The sequence below is a fragment of the Thermobia domestica genome, chromosome 14 (genome assembly GCF_964235325.1).
Source record: "Thermobia domestica chromosome 14, izTheDome1.hap1.1, whole genome shotgun sequence".
Classification (NCBI taxonomy): domain Eukaryota; kingdom Metazoa; phylum Arthropoda; class Insecta; order Zygentoma; family Lepismatidae; genus Thermobia; species Thermobia domestica.
Genome location: NC_137467.1, coordinates 21,122,045 through 21,137,720, shown reverse-complemented (window position 1 = coordinate 21,137,720; position 15,676 = coordinate 21,122,045). Strand labels below are relative to the sequence as shown.

General features: G+C 35.5%; 1 protein-coding gene across 4 annotated transcripts in view; it reads left to right on the top strand.

The window, feature by feature from the left end:
* The first annotated feature begins 5,754 nt into the window (after nt 1-5,754).
* Nucleotides 5,755-15,676, top strand: part of Ufsp2 (UFM1 specific peptidase 2) — a 51,858-nt gene continuing 41,936 nt past the window's right edge. The window contains exons 1-2 of one of the 4 annotated variants that reach the window (XM_081737785.1): nt 5,755-5,918; nt 12,887-13,144. In XM_081737785.1, coding sequence (XP_081593911.1) covers nt 5,880-5,918; nt 12,887-13,144 — 297 coding nt within the window. In that variant the 5' untranslated portion in view covers nt 5,755-5,879. Of the gene's footprint in view, nt 5,919-6,013; nt 6,038-6,069; nt 6,200-6,428; nt 6,580-12,886; nt 13,145-15,676 lie in introns of those variants that run through there. The other 3 variants (XM_081737786.1, XM_081737787.1, XM_081737788.1) reach the window with 3 other exon arrangements.

Below are 15,676 nucleotides of genomic sequence, written 5' to 3'. Positions count from 1 at the left end.
CACATTATATTGGTATTCTTGCACATTTGCACCTATTTTCTCCTCAATTATATTTCGCTATTCACGTGATAACCTGTATTTATCATTTTTTGCCTTATTTAATTTATTTATCCTTCGTTGTATATTCACATGTGGTATTTTCATTGTACTAACTTCTTTTGTGTACCTTATGATAAAAATATAAATGAAAATAAATAAAGTTCAAAAATGAAAAAAAAAAAAAAGAACATGAAAATGATGCTATAACCCTTCTCAAAACCGATGCACAAATACCGATGTAACTAATCAAACTTCACTTAGCCCATCCCTATCTTTCAAAAACTACATTTGTATAGAAAATCACATCCCACAGAGAGGGCGTAACCCTCTAAGAGGCAGGAGAAATATATAATTTTCCAGGAACATATTGAATTGATAAGAGTCAATTTTCCTATTCTCCTTTCAAAAAAAAATATTGGAATGAAACAAACAGTATTATGAAACCCTGTTTCGGGCCCTTTGTTTATGGCCTAGTAAGAATATATTTAAATAATATGAACAATGGGCCCCATCATCATATTGTCTAAATGTGTATTGGGGCCCCATGAATGCCAAAATGGAGCTCTTCAAGTGAGACCCCTGCGGAGGCCCTATACTCCCCAGTCTAAGACTGTTTAATCCTATACTGAATATGAAGAAAGAAGCTATGGACGAAAAGCTTTCTTGCTTTCAGGCACGTAAAATACCTAAATACGGGCGTAGATAGCGGACCAAAAATGGCAAGGGAATCAAATTGTGTGTGTGGTTTTATCGTCTAAACAATAGGTTCAACCAAGGGAGCCGATCCTGGGGGGAGCCAAGGAGCTCGGGCCCCTCAAATCTCATGTGGGCCCCTACTGTATTTGTGAATATACAATATTTGGCATAATTTTAGTGCAATTTGTCTTTATATATATATATATATATATTCTGAATCTGAATGCCCTCCCCCAAATTTACAGAGAAATCAGCGCCCTTGGGCCCAACCTCATCTCCCTTGGGTCCATCTCATCAGCAAAAATAATTAAACAATACGCTTTCCTTATTATACTGTAACTAGTGTCGCCTTGTCTTTTGGTAAGGAGATGTAACCTTATATAAACATAGGACTACACGCACGCTCCTTTAAACTTAAGGTTCCAAGTTGCCACCTTACACCCGTTCCAAGGAACCGTAGAGATACGTAATTGGTCCTTAATAGCTATGAAAGAGAGTGAAGTTCCTTCTATAGGTTCATAAGTATTCATACATAAACATAGGACCACAACCACCCATCATAAAATCTGATGGGTACAAAATTGGTCCACTCCCAGACTCATTAAAGGAAACATAGGGATAGGTCTACACAATTGGTCCTCAATCGCAATGAAAGAGAGTGAAGTCCCCTTTATAAATCCATAAGTACCCATACAAGAACTTATAACATGAAGGATACAATATTGCCCCACCTTACACCCATTGACAAAAATCATAACTGGTTCTTAATGGCCATAGAAGAGTGAGCTACCCTTCTATAAGTCCATAAGCACCTATACATGAGCACAGTACTACAAACGTTCATCTTAAAACATGAGGATATAAAGTTGGCCCACTCAACAGCCATTCAAACGAATCAAAGGGCCCTTAATATAAAAAAGAGAGAGTGAATTACCCCTCTATTAGATCAAAACACATATAATAACGTCAACAAATAACTCTTCAATATTTGACAATTTTTTACCTATTGAAGGGACCCCAAATTTTTAGGGATACACTACATATTTCAATCTCATGGGCCAATTAAAAATGTTTAGTGGTCCAAAATTCCTAACTTCAATAGGATGGGCCAATGTACCCATCCTAAATGTTAGGAAATAAGGTACAAACCAGTCCCAAAATTAAGAAGTTAATGATCCCTATAACATCATACCACGTGACCAGGATCACGGATTTATTTCCCACCGATTTCACTCAATCAAAGAAAACTATGTTGTGCCCATGGTGGAAAGACTACAAGGTGGATGCAATGCAGTGCTACATTCTTGTCGCTCCGGCGCATGACGTCATCTTGGTCGCAGACGTGGCCAACGAGAGTCAGATGAACTTTTAACAAGCGCTTGCTGGCTGGTATCTTACACGCAAACTTCTCTTCTATTTATAGTGATCTTCAACGAAGTAAAAATTTTAATACAAACAGTAATTATATAAACGTAATGTAATTAATGATTAAGCTAAGTGAATTCAAAGGAAGATATTTACAATAGCAAAAGAAAGAGCAATGTCAGTTCATATTAAACAACTTTGTAAGCTTGAACAAGCCAATTTTGCGCACTACATTTTCTGCTTTTTCTTTCTTTTCTTTTTTAAACATCTGAAGTAATACACTCGAGTATGTATAAGCCTGAATAATCTATAACACAGTGTGTCGTTAATGCATTTCATTATTATATATTTATGTATGCTCAAGTATATTTTCGTAACACATTGATCGATTTTGATTTACTGTTATTATTATTTTGCTTGAAAGAGAATTCTTTACTGATGACCCCATATAAATTTTGAGAATATCTCAAGGAAGAATTCATGGTTTTCGTAAACAGAGATGCACGTACGTATATTTTCGTTATGCTTGGACAGTTCTTTTTTTTTTTTTTTTTTTTTTTAGAGGTTGCTCTCACGTGTTTTATCAGAATCTCAGGGGAGGTTAAAAATTTTATTGAGCAGGGACGCACGTATTTAATATTTTAAACATCGTTTTTATTTTTGATTTATATATATAAAAAATCAACATATTTGAAATCGCTGATCGCTTATTTATAGATTTTGTATTTGAACAAAAAGTTTGGTGAAATTGACAGTTCTCTGAATATTAGTGTCAAAATTTACGCCATAACAAACTACATTATTAAACATTTGTACGAAATAGAACGTTGCATATACTATTGTATTCTAAAAATATATAGAAATAAATATGTATATACAAAGCACCTCAAACAAAGAAATTGCAACAGCATGACTATTTCAAGCAAGAAACAAAGTAGCCTACTAGGCGTAGGTGAAGACGATGTAGGGGTGCTACAGCTAGACTAGAAAACATATAAACCATAAAATTAGATAATTTTCTTAATTTTCTTGATAAGTTTTCTCTTTTCTGTCCCGTGGACTAAAGAAGGCAAAAGATAAATGCAAGTGAATGATTATGTGGAATTTGGTGGAATGAGAATGCGAGAGTACTCCGAGAAACTCACGGACACGATGTTGTCCACCACTAACTCACTTAACCCAGAAGCGGACCAGTACCGCTTGCACCAGAGGTGAGCCTTCTGCCACTGAGCCACCGTGCTTCCTTGATTGGTTGAGAATTTACCATATTTTTAAATTTACTGCAGTCATTCTTAATTTTGTAATTCTGGAGGGGGGCCCTAAATATATATAATTATCCAAAGTTATGATTAAAATGAACAAAAATTTCAAAATCTGGGTGTAAAAATGTCCCGACAATGTCGCCCTGATATGGTAGGTGGATACTTTGTTTTCTTGATCTAATACATTGTTATATATCTTTGTAACCGTTAATCGTTATTATGAACCTTCCATTCGTTAGTTAATTTGAAGTGCAACGTCCCGTTTCAGCACCGAGGCTACAGGGAATGCAGACCTCCAAAATGAAATGGGATCTGAACTACTTTAACGCGTTCAATGCTCTCTATATGCGTAACTCGAGGGAGGTTTACATGCCTGCCTCTGTAGGGAAAATTTTGTCTCAAAGTCTTATGTAGAAGGAAACGATGATAGAAATAATCAACTCTGTCGCTCTCCCTCCCTCATGATTTCGAAACCGCGTCTTGCCTCGGTTTTTTTAAATCGAGTTCGTCTTTTTAAATCGTACTATTGGATTTTTGTATGCAGAATCAACAGAAGCTACTGTGACCCTATATATACTATTATTACATACTATTAATACTAAAAAGAAACTACATAATGAAATCGCTTTTCTTCATACTTTCATTTAACATTGCATTTATTTATTATTTTTATGTAAAACTTACCATATTTTAGGTTTATTTTGTCCTGTCGCCTGCAAGCTCAAATCCATTTCTGGAGACATTTCCTCTCTTTTTGAGGAAATCTAAAGTACTTATTTGTTATTAGTTCATTTAGTTTTTCTGTAATAATTACTACAGTCGTACACTGCACAGTTAGGCATTCTCGATATCATTTAACAGAACAAAGTAACAAAAAATTTCCACTTGTCACTTAAAGCCGCGTCTTTTCCCTTGTTCCTTGCAAACAAGATGACGTCACAGCCACGACAGCGCTCCTGTCGACATGCGCATGCAACCACCTTGTAGTCTTTCCACCATGGTTGTGCCCCACCTCGTACTACTTCCATATTATAACACCTTTATCAGGGCGCAAAATTTCAAAGTCAAACGCACTCGCTAATCAAAAAATGATGGTCGATAGTATCTCTCACATACAAATTATGAAAGCCCTTCCCCTCCATCGGCCTTTGGTTTGACAAAGATATTACATCAGGGCAGATCTCGCGCGTTGACGCGCCAGGAGGCAAACCATTTCGAGTGAGAGTGGGAAAGGAGAGGCAAACCACAACGTTGTAAAAACTTCAATTTTCATGTCCGTTGTATAGAGTTATATTGCATGTTTTTTCTCATTCAGTGGCGGAAAACGTGCAGCCCTGTGAGTTCAGGCAAAGAACATTCCTACTGAAAACTGGTCGCCTGTTCTAAATTTTTAGTCGCCAATAGTGACCTGGCGACCGGAAATTTTGCGCCCTGCCTTTATAATTTTGATCGGTAACTTACATTGGCAACGCTGACACAAGTAAGACAACCAGCAGATGTTACCTCCTGGAGCCCAAACGGGCAAAATATTAGAGCCCAAAACTGATCTCCCTTTACCATAGGAACAAGAAATTCTTGCTATACTAACGCGATTTTGAGAAATTTGAACGCTATGGAGGTTAAGAAGATTTAAAAGCTTCTTTCTATCCATTTGCTACGGGGTTATACAGGTTTGTAGCCAGGGAGAGGCTACAGCCGACAGTTCCCATCCTAAATTAGTTTCTCCTCTAAAACAGAGCATTAAATGTAACATTGTAAATCACTCAATACTAGTTTTGAAAGTCTTCCAATTTTATTTACCAAGTTGAATTAATTCAAATTAGTGAATTTTTTGCATATATATAATTCTGGTTCACTTTTGGATCACGTCAGAAAGAATTATTGAATGTTTGCGATTGTTTTACGATTTGTGTGTAAATACGGCTTCCGGGTGTATGGCATAAAAATTAATTTGCAAAAATACAAACCAACCTGTGCTAGGTGGCCAATAAAAAGAACGAATACTATCTAACTGAATCAGGGCACTGCGTAGCTAGTGAGCAGATGCGGTAGCATAAGATGCATCCGAAGGGATGGAAGTGGGTTTTCCCAATGATACGAGTTACAATAACACTTGTCATGGTTTCATACTAGTAAGGCTTCACTTGTCAACTTGTCCACTTGTCACTACAGATTCTTTAGTGTGCTGAAATTTACAGTCGTGGATGATTTTTAATGCAAAGCATTGAATTTTACCTGTAAATCTTCCAAAATGTGGTACGCCGAAAAACACCAGCATCATATATATAAACAATGTTTGAAGTTCCTTATGATACAATGTTTAAAGTTCCTACACAGAATTGTGCGGCGATAGATGTCTTTGTCATTTTACCTTTGATATTCATTTCTGCTCTTCAGGGCTGGGGCAGTGCGGAAAGCAAGAGTTGAAAAACTGATAGCACAAAGTGAAGCGAAAATGTTTGTGTGTGCATCGTAGAAAATAAAAAGAGCACCTACAGTAAAATTATATTAACAAAGATGACTCCCCGTTTACGAATTTCAACGTCTGTTATCGACGTAAGTAAATCTTGTATTATTTTATGTTATAAACATTTATCATAATTTATGTCACTTCGTAACATAAATGGAAATGGAATGCGAGAGGCGTCTGCAAACGTGTGATCAATATGGAAAAGGTTATGTCAAATGTATTAACCTCTGCTATAAATTTCATTTAAGTGCATTTTGACAGTGAATATTTGAAAAGTAATTAGATTCAATGGAAGTATTTGACCAAACCAAATCAAGTATAGGTTGTATCAAGATTGTCAGTACCATATTTTAGTACAAATAATAGGGTCAGTTCTTATTAAATGATTTTATAACATGTTATTTTCATAATTCAAACATTTCGCCATAAAAATAATGATAGTTGCACTATACAGCTAAAGTCCGCAAGATCACCTACTGGCGTATTGTTATTTTTGTTCAATAATAGGTACATGATCAAAACTTCAATTAAAAATAAAATTAATTCAGTCAGTTGGTTTCAGTTTGTATGGTGTGGTGTAAGAAGCGTAGCTTCAACCCATGAACATCAGACTAATTTAACTGTTATTCAGTTTGATGCTTCGTACAATTTACTGAATGACTGATTCTGAACTTCCCCAGAATTCACCCAAGTAAATTGAGAGTGCAGATTGAGAATAAGTAGACGAGAACATTTAATATTAAAGAGGTAAAGTTTTAAACATGTAATAAAATTTTGGGTTTACTCGAGCAGACAGTTCTACCAAATAGAAAATTTATAGGTAAAATACGAAGTGAAACATTTTTCGTGAAGCATTGAGAGTGTGAACATAAGTAAATACTTCAGTGCAGTGCATATTGAAATCAATGTTTAATGACAGTGAAAATTGTATATGTAAGTGTGCTTTGCCAGCTACCTACAAGGACAATCCTCTCGCTTACGTTTGGGCCCCACTGCTGCGATTCTGCCCTGACTGTTAGATAGCAATTGTACTTTTTAGTGGCCACCTAGCATGACTTGGTTCGTATTTTAAGCGCTGTAGTTTGTATGCCATATGTCTACACTGGATTTATACTAACCTCTCCTGAAGTCAATCTGCAAGTACTAATGCCAACCGTCTACTCCAGTAATACCAAAATTTGGTGTGTTAACTGTAAGCTACAGAAAATGTGTTAAAGGGGTGCTGGCCAAATTTAGGCACACCACATTTTATATAATTTACAAGTAAAATTTAATACTTTGCATGGAAAGACATGTTATGACATACAAATTTCTTGAGGCAGCACAATTAAATAGTAAAATAAGTTCAGGTGTACTTGTAAGTGTAGGGTTACGATTGTTAAAACTACTTAGAAGTGCTATAGACGATTAAAATAAAGTGAGTACATATGGAAAATTATTGTGCTGTTTACTACTTTCCACCGGCAGTATCTCTGCAAGGGTACAAAAGCTGTATTTTATGTTTAAACGTACAAGCGTAGGTTCATAATGTGAAACTATTACAACTGTTTTGACCTCGTATCACGGCGAAAACTCACTTGCTTTCCTTACACTCGCTTACGCGTAGTCCCACCGACGGTGACGTGCCTGCTTCCTTCGGACGCACCCTTGCGCTACCGCAGAGGCACACCGGCTTGGCACTAGCTGACTTGTTTATATAGCATTTGGTATTTAGTGGCCATCTAGCACGGATTTGTTTCTTTTCTTGCACTGTAGTTTTTATGGCATACGCCTGGACGCTCTACTTATACACAAATTGTGAGAGAAATGTAATTTTTCAACGGTTATTTCTAATGGCCTCCTCGAACTTGATCTGTGCTAAGTCAAGTATTGTAATGTCACCCAGCGCAAATCTGTTGGAGAACAATACGGTAAGAAGAAAGTTAGTGAGACAATTACAATTTTCGACAGTTGTTTCAAGTGGCGTGCCTAAACTTGATCTGTACGGATAAAAGCATATATATAGTATTGGAATAATTTTGAACACTTGCTAACTTCAAAATGTTCCCTACACAGTCATAAACAGTGTCACCACTTTCAATCATTGGAAGAAGCAGTCGTGTTAGGAAGTTTTGAAACGGAGACAACTACGCGCGCAACCTACTACTTCGTCCTGACCTGACGTGATTACATGTGATATTAGCTTGTAGTGACTAACTAGCACTTTTATTTATTTATTTTAAGTGCACTGTGTGTTCTTCCGTGTAAAGATGCAGGATCTCCGTTTCATACCGTTTACATGAACCAGTCCTTTTTTTTTTTTTTAAGTCTATGAGAAAATGTCATCTGGAATATATATTGTAAAATTAACTGTTGAACTTACATGTTGCACATAACGCCTTTATCCGTAATCATAATATGTAGATTGGAATATCTATATGTAGGGCCATAGTGGCTATCCTGGTGTATTGTCAGTGCCTACGATGGAAGTTGAAAAAGGTTAAAGGCGCTAACATAATAGGAGCTTTAGGATTAGTTCACAGTAGAATAGCTAGTTTCTATCTTTCCGATATAGAAAGTAGTGCTTGTATATATTTCTTCTCCAATCTGGCATAATCGTGGAGTGTAAAACTCAAAGATTTCATTTCATTTTCGCACTACTTTGATACTCATGACTAAAGACCGGATTTTAAGGTGCAAAAATGTGTTAGGAAAAAGGGAATAAAAGGGGCTGAAAAATTATTCAAAAAGGTGCTAATAGGATATCTTTATTAAGTGCTATAGTATACAGTTACATGAACACAGTATTCAGTATTCATTACACAGCATACAGTATTCATTACACCAACAAATATTGTTAAAGTCTTGGCTTTAAACACGCGACATAACTTGCAAAATTGTTTTATTTAATTCCGAACTTGTACAACATTCAACATTCTTGTAATAAAATTGTGGTTAAAACCAACTCGGTATTTTAAAAAAGAAAACTTTAATTTAGCAATATTGTGGCTTGAGAAACCGTCGCATACTACTGGGTCTTCAGAAACTGGTTATATACTTGATTATGCATAACGTTTCTATATTTTCAAAAGTTAGTTTCTGTCGCTTGGAGCTCAGGAGATCCTTGTATGTGGAGAAACTTCGTTCGACATCAACGGAAACCAGTGGTACACAACTTGTAAGCGCATGGACAGGAAGTTCAGTTGACGTTGCAAAGGTTTTTATGTCCGGATTGTTTCGCAAATTCAGTTCAAATTTATCCCTAGCAAATCCGTCAAGATTGCGTCTAAATTTACGGAATGTTATGTGTAAACTAGATTGAAAATAAAACATATTGTTCTGTTTAAATTTTTAAAAAAGAGAGAAAAAAGGGACAATAAAGGGGCTGAAGGCTAAAGGAAGTAAAGAAAAGGGAAATTTTGTGAATCTAGCAAAAAAAAAAAAAAAAAAAAAAAAAAAAAGTGCAACAAAGTGTGTTCATTTCAGTTCGTTTTATGCCCGGAAACCCATATTTTGAACTTTGGTTGTTATAACAACTGCATTTTTTAGAAAAGGTGCTGCACCTTAAAATCCGCTCTCTACTCATGTCTACATCACAGTTTCAAATAACGAACCATATTCACTACTAAGTGAGACAGAGTCAGTACCAAGTGATTTGGGGGAGAAACTAAATAATACCGTAATGAAAGACCCGACAAAGCCTGGTTCGAGGTAGGTCCTAGCTATGTTTCAAAATTTATGTTAAGTTGAGTTAAAAGGAACGCTGTTTAGCAATAAGTTTCTGCACGTTGTCCCTATCTTTTCAATGTATTTTGTAAGGAGTGACATTCAAAATATTTCAATCAAATTCAAGAGATGATTAATCAAACTTTGCCCCAAATTAAACTCAACTGTTATTCAGGGAATAATCCGTGTAGTTTTTCTAATAGGCCCTGCTTTGTATTTTTCCTTCGTTGATAGGGTTTCCTTGTTGCAAATATGTTTTGGAACAGTAAGATGAAGTACTCTTAACAATGAGCAAAGTAAATGAACGAAAACTATGCAGATTATTCCCTGATTAATGATTCATTTTTGAATAGGGATGCAAGGGCACGGAAAAAATTCGGCTTTTGGGGGGGGGATCAGTTTTTTCTGCTTTTCTTTTTTGCTTATTAAATTTTGGGATTTTTTTTTTTCTTTCAAAATTCTGCTTGAAATTGATAAAGTAAGGCTGTCTTTTGCTTCTGTACAACACACAATTGACAAGTCAACTTACAATGCTTCGCGGTTGCTAAAGATTAGTACTTTCCCAAATTTTCTATTCATATATCACATAAGTAATAATCTGTTACCACCTATCAGGTGCTTCGGACCTGCAAAATCGATAAAGTCCCGAATTCTGTAATGCACTGACTGCTGCTTAAGCTTGTGTAGAATCGGAAAACTACTGAATTTTCTGTTGATGGATGATATTCATAATAAACCGTTCATCTGAGGGTGTGGTCTCCAAGACTAGAATATATAACCACTATCACGATTTATCTGGTCCTGAAGGTTTCCGAACCTTTTAACAAAAGGAATTCAACATATCATTACGGAACTTCTTAAGGGAGAAAACACTACGAAATGCATTTAAGTTAAGCAAAATTGCACAACAAACATAAGCGAGTGGTTAGCTTTTGCGCTTCTGTCGGGAAGTCCGGGATTCAATCCCGCATTGCACCATTCTAACAAAAGTTTTTCTTAATTCCATCTGTGAATGTAGAGATAGTGCGTCTACTGAGAGTCCTGGCTGACTTCCTTTCTTATTGTTTTTAAATCATTATTACTAATTACCAGCAGTGACAAATTTGCGAAAGAGGTTAGGGTGGTGGGTGTCTTTCGCACTGAAGCCTGTTTGTGGAAATTACGGAATTTCTAAAACAAACGAAGTATTAGTTATGTCTTTACTCATAAACTTCAAGCTCTCCTCACAAAAAAGTTAGGAATTTTTAGGATAAGCTAAACATTAATAAGAAAAACCCTTCCCAAAGTAGATTTCTAAATTCACCACTGATTATCTGAATGAAATGGTCTTCAAGGTTGTATCCTGAAGATTATTGCTTTGTATACAAATGAAACGAAATATTAGTTATGCCTGTACTCATAAACTTCAAGCTCCTCCCAAATAAAAGTTAGAGATTTTTAGAAAGGCCAAACATTAATCAGAGGAACCTCTCCCAAAATACTTTTCTAAATCCGCTGCTGATTATATGTATAAAATGCAGGGTTGGCTGGTTTAAACCAACTGATTTTTTCAACAAAAGAAAAGAAAATAAACTGGTTTAAACAAAAAAAAAAAAAAAAAAAACCGGAAAATGTTCGTAAAAGTGTAACTATTCGTAAAATCGTGATGAACACACATTTGTGGGTTATCACCTTTCACTCCCGTATATTATTCGTATTATATTCAGACCTAAATTCCCCATTCATTACTCAAAGAGATTATACTACAAAAGCAACATTTGTTTTTTTATAAGTTTATGAATGTTTCTTTTGTGACCTTTTTTGTATAGTTTGTTATTATTGTTTTGCAGTTGCAATCAAAGAAAAATTCTAAGTATTGTCTCGTTTTAATAATATTTAATATTGATAAAATACATCGAAATGCCGTACTTTGGGAGGGTGGGGTGTCATACAAACCCCACGAGAGGCATTCATTGAAGTTAGAAGTATCTTTGGTATCTGTTTATGTATAAATGGGTCAGAGCCAAAGTGGACTGAAATAATTCGTATCTTTATTCACTTTTCTTACTGATATGCAGATTAAGTTCTTAACTTGGACTAAATTAGTTCTTCTGTACTCTGCAGTATTTTTTGATTGTCCATATGTAATTCTGTATAATGGTTTCACTTGTACAAATGTTTATCATTTTGTCCTTCTGAAATGACTCTTGAAAATTACATTAAGAAGTATGTAAAGATCAGTAAAACGTATGTTTATCAGGAGTCCTTCGTGAGTCGGCAGATGTATCGAATTTGTGGCCAAGTAGTCCCGTTTTCGAGATCAAATGGAGGACAATTTCTCTTGGATGTAAGCCGAGAAGCAGTTTGAATTTCGCTTTAAGCTTATATGACCCCTTCCAGCGTAACCCGGTTGTTGCATAATAACACCAAGTCGAAACAAACTTATTTCTATCCATGTGTGATACAAATACAAAAAGCAAATTATTTAAACCAAAAAAAAAAAAAAGTTTAAAGCAAAAGGTCGTTTTTTTTTTTTTTTTTTTTTCAATAAAACCCATGGTTTTTGCCAACCCTGTTAAAATGCTATTCAGGGCTATATCCGCAAGATTGCTGCTAAATCTTTGTACAGCTACAGTATAACAGAAATGTGAAAGTACGCTCTGACGGATATATTGAAAAATATAAGTTTAACTTATGTACCAGAAGCTAGATTACTAAGCTCTAAGAAATGAAGTCAGGATGACTAAAAATAAAATGATCTAGAGAACAAAAAATGTCAGCAACTCGGAAGTTAAAAAATAAAGTTAAGTAGCTTCTAAAATTGCCATCAAATACAAACGTACTTTGTTTACTTCAAATCATAAAACATGTGGTTTATCCAACATGATGATTAAGTCCAGAGTGAAATATGGTATTTAGGTCATGAAATCTTATTTAACTATAAATTATACTATAAAAAAGCTATTTAGATTAAAATTTTCGTGAAAATTAAAAAAGCCAAAACTTTCGTTTCTCCCCCCCCCCCCCTTCCAAAAAAAGCCTGCTTTTTATTTGAAAAAATAAACATAGATTCTAAAACATCCAGCTCTTTTACATCTCTAGTTTTGAATACCTCGCTCCGTACAAAATACATTGAAAAGATAGGGAAGATTAATGTCATCTAGTGAAGATATTCGAGCGTCTACATTCACCTTAATTGGTTCGGCCTTGATGCGATCACAAACAAAATTACATTCATTTTTAAAATTGTAGGTTTAATTATTAACATTAGTATTTTGAATAGTCTGTTCTGTGGACAAACTAGAATCAATGTAAAACGGTATTTCTGGAAAACCATTTCCTCTTTCTAAATTGTCTTCTTTCATTACAGCGGTTGATGAAAATCAAGGAGAAATGCTTCGGCCGTTTGTATGGAGTTATCTATGAAGAAGTCACCGTGGTTCATGGGTTGGTCCTCGAACGAGAGCCTAGATCTTCTGATGAAGAAGAAAGGAAGGAAGAGCTTGAGTTTGATATGAGAAGTGTTATGTGGCACTTCCCCACCGATACAGACCTCCTGGGAGTGTTCGCTTGTGAACAAGACGAAAAGGATGAGGATACAGTTGCCAGAGCTTTGGGATTGTTATCGGTGAGTGGCGCTTCACTAACTCTTGAAAGCACGGAAATGGCGATTATGTGTCCCATGTCTGTTGTTTTCGCATGATTTATTATTATTATTAAGATATGTTTAAGGTTAGTGTAAAGGGACAAGTTTTGCCGATAGATGTCATTACTGTCTTCGAATCTCTCCCATGTATTTTTTACCTTTCACGAAAATTTACAAATTTCACCCTAGAGACTTCGAAATTTAAGAGAAGGAACTTCATAACTTATCAAAGGGAACAATCCGTGCCGATTTTTTATTTAGAACTTTCTTTATTGTTGAAACAGTTGTATTGTTAAAGGTTTGGATATTCTTTTCAATAATCAAGCCATTTTAACATTGAAGAAAATTTTAAATAAAAAATCGGCACGGATTATTGCCTTTGATAGATTATGAAGTTGCTTTTCTAAAAATTTGAAGTCTCTAGGTTAAAATTTGTAAGAGATATCGTGAATTTTCGTGAAGGGTAAAAAATACATGGGAGAGATACAAATACTGTAGTGCCATCTATCGGCAAAACTTGTCCCTTTAAACCAAACCTTAAATGAATCCCAAAGTAAAGTCCGGGTAGGAAAATTTTTGTCCACGAGCTTTCACGTCGAAAATGTCCTGAAACAAGGAGATGCGTTGTCGCCATTGTTATTCAACTTTGTTCTGGAATACGCTATAAGGAAAATCAAAGATAGCAATCAGGGCCTAGAGTTGAACGGTAATCACCAGGTTATGGCATATGCTGATTATGTAAATTTAATAAGGGATGATAGGAGAACAGTAGAAAGAAATGCAGAGATCTTATTAAACGCTTGCAGGGACATCGGTTTAGAAGTAAATGCATAGAAACCTAAATACATGGTAGTGCGTCAGGACCGTAATACAGCAAAGTATGAATACGTTAAAATATTAAATAATACTTTTGATAAAGTGGATACTTTCAAATATCTAGGATCAATATTAACAAACAAAAATCATATTCACGAATAAATTTAATATCGACTAAAAGCAGGGAATTCGTGTTACTATTCGGTTCAAAATCTCTTGTCGTCGCGGATTCTGTCGAGGAATTTGAAGCTTAAAATATATAGAACGATAATAATGCCTGTTGTTCTGTATGGTTGCGAAACATGGTCGCTTACTCTGAGGGAAGAACACAGACTGAAAGTATTTGAGAACAAGATCCTGAGACGAATATTCGGAACCAAGAGGAACGGGAATGGGGAATGGCGGAAACTTCATAACGAGGAACTACATAATTTATATGGTTTACCCAACATTGTTAGGGTCGTCAAGTCTAGGAGGCTTAGGTGGGCGGGTCATGTAGCTAGAATGGAAGAAAGTAGAAACTTTCAAAGTCTTGACTAGAAGACCAATCGGAAAACGACCATTAGGAAGACCTAGGCGCAGATGGGAGGACAATATTAAGATGGATCTCGCAGAGATTGGAATACAAAGTAGAAACTGGATCCAATTGGCTAAGGATAGAAGTCAGTGGAGAGCTTTTGTGAACGCGGCATTGAACCTTTGGGTTCCATAGGCCATAGAGTTAGTTATTATTATTATTATTATTATTATTATTATTATTATTATTATTATTATTATTAATCCCGAACATGTCCCAGAACTCTCCGTATCCTTAGGTTTGAGTATCGAGACAATGGGGTTAGTGTAATTGTAAGTATGGTATTGGTAGCACTGTTCTGATTATCACAAAGAGCACTGTCTAATATTCCTGCTTTCATACACTATGATATCCTTGAGTTCAAAGTCACACGAAGCATTTCATTTACTAAGACATGATTAATGTGAATGGTTACTATTTCACGGCTGATGAATTGTTAATGGCGTCTATTTGGGTGCGCGAATGATCACACAGGGCAAGCAATGACACATAATGATTAAGTTTAGAGATAGCTTTGACAAGAACCCGCGTCGTAAAGCAGCCCTGATACATAGACGGTAAACCTTCTGTATACTTACCGTGCGAAATACTGCTCAGATGACTTCAACGAGGGAACAAGGAAGACGTTCCACTGCAAGAAATTTCCACAAAACTATGGCCAAAATGAACGAATTGCGTCTGTCAACTCAGCAGGACATCCTAAGACATCAATATCAGAAATTTTAGCATAGAACTTTAGTCCAATATAATTATGAAGTTTTTAAGCTTGTCATCCATTAACGACTTCTCCATTTTCTAAAATAATCGACATAGATCGAGGTAGGAACATGTTTCAAATGTTAACTATTAATGGCGGAAAGCAAACAAGAAACAGTATTTCTTTTACTTTACTTTCTCAGATACAAATTTCTGTGTTCGCTACTTTACGTCAATCAACTTTTTTGTCGTAACTTTTATCATGACAATTCGAAACACACAAATACTTGACATTATACCAATTTAACTAGGTTTTATAACATTTAGATATTCGTCGAAGAAACATCGACCTTACCTTCATGTAGGTCGAAAGGGAAAAGCAAAAAGAAGGTGTAAGAATGATAGATTTTGTTAAACTTTATACG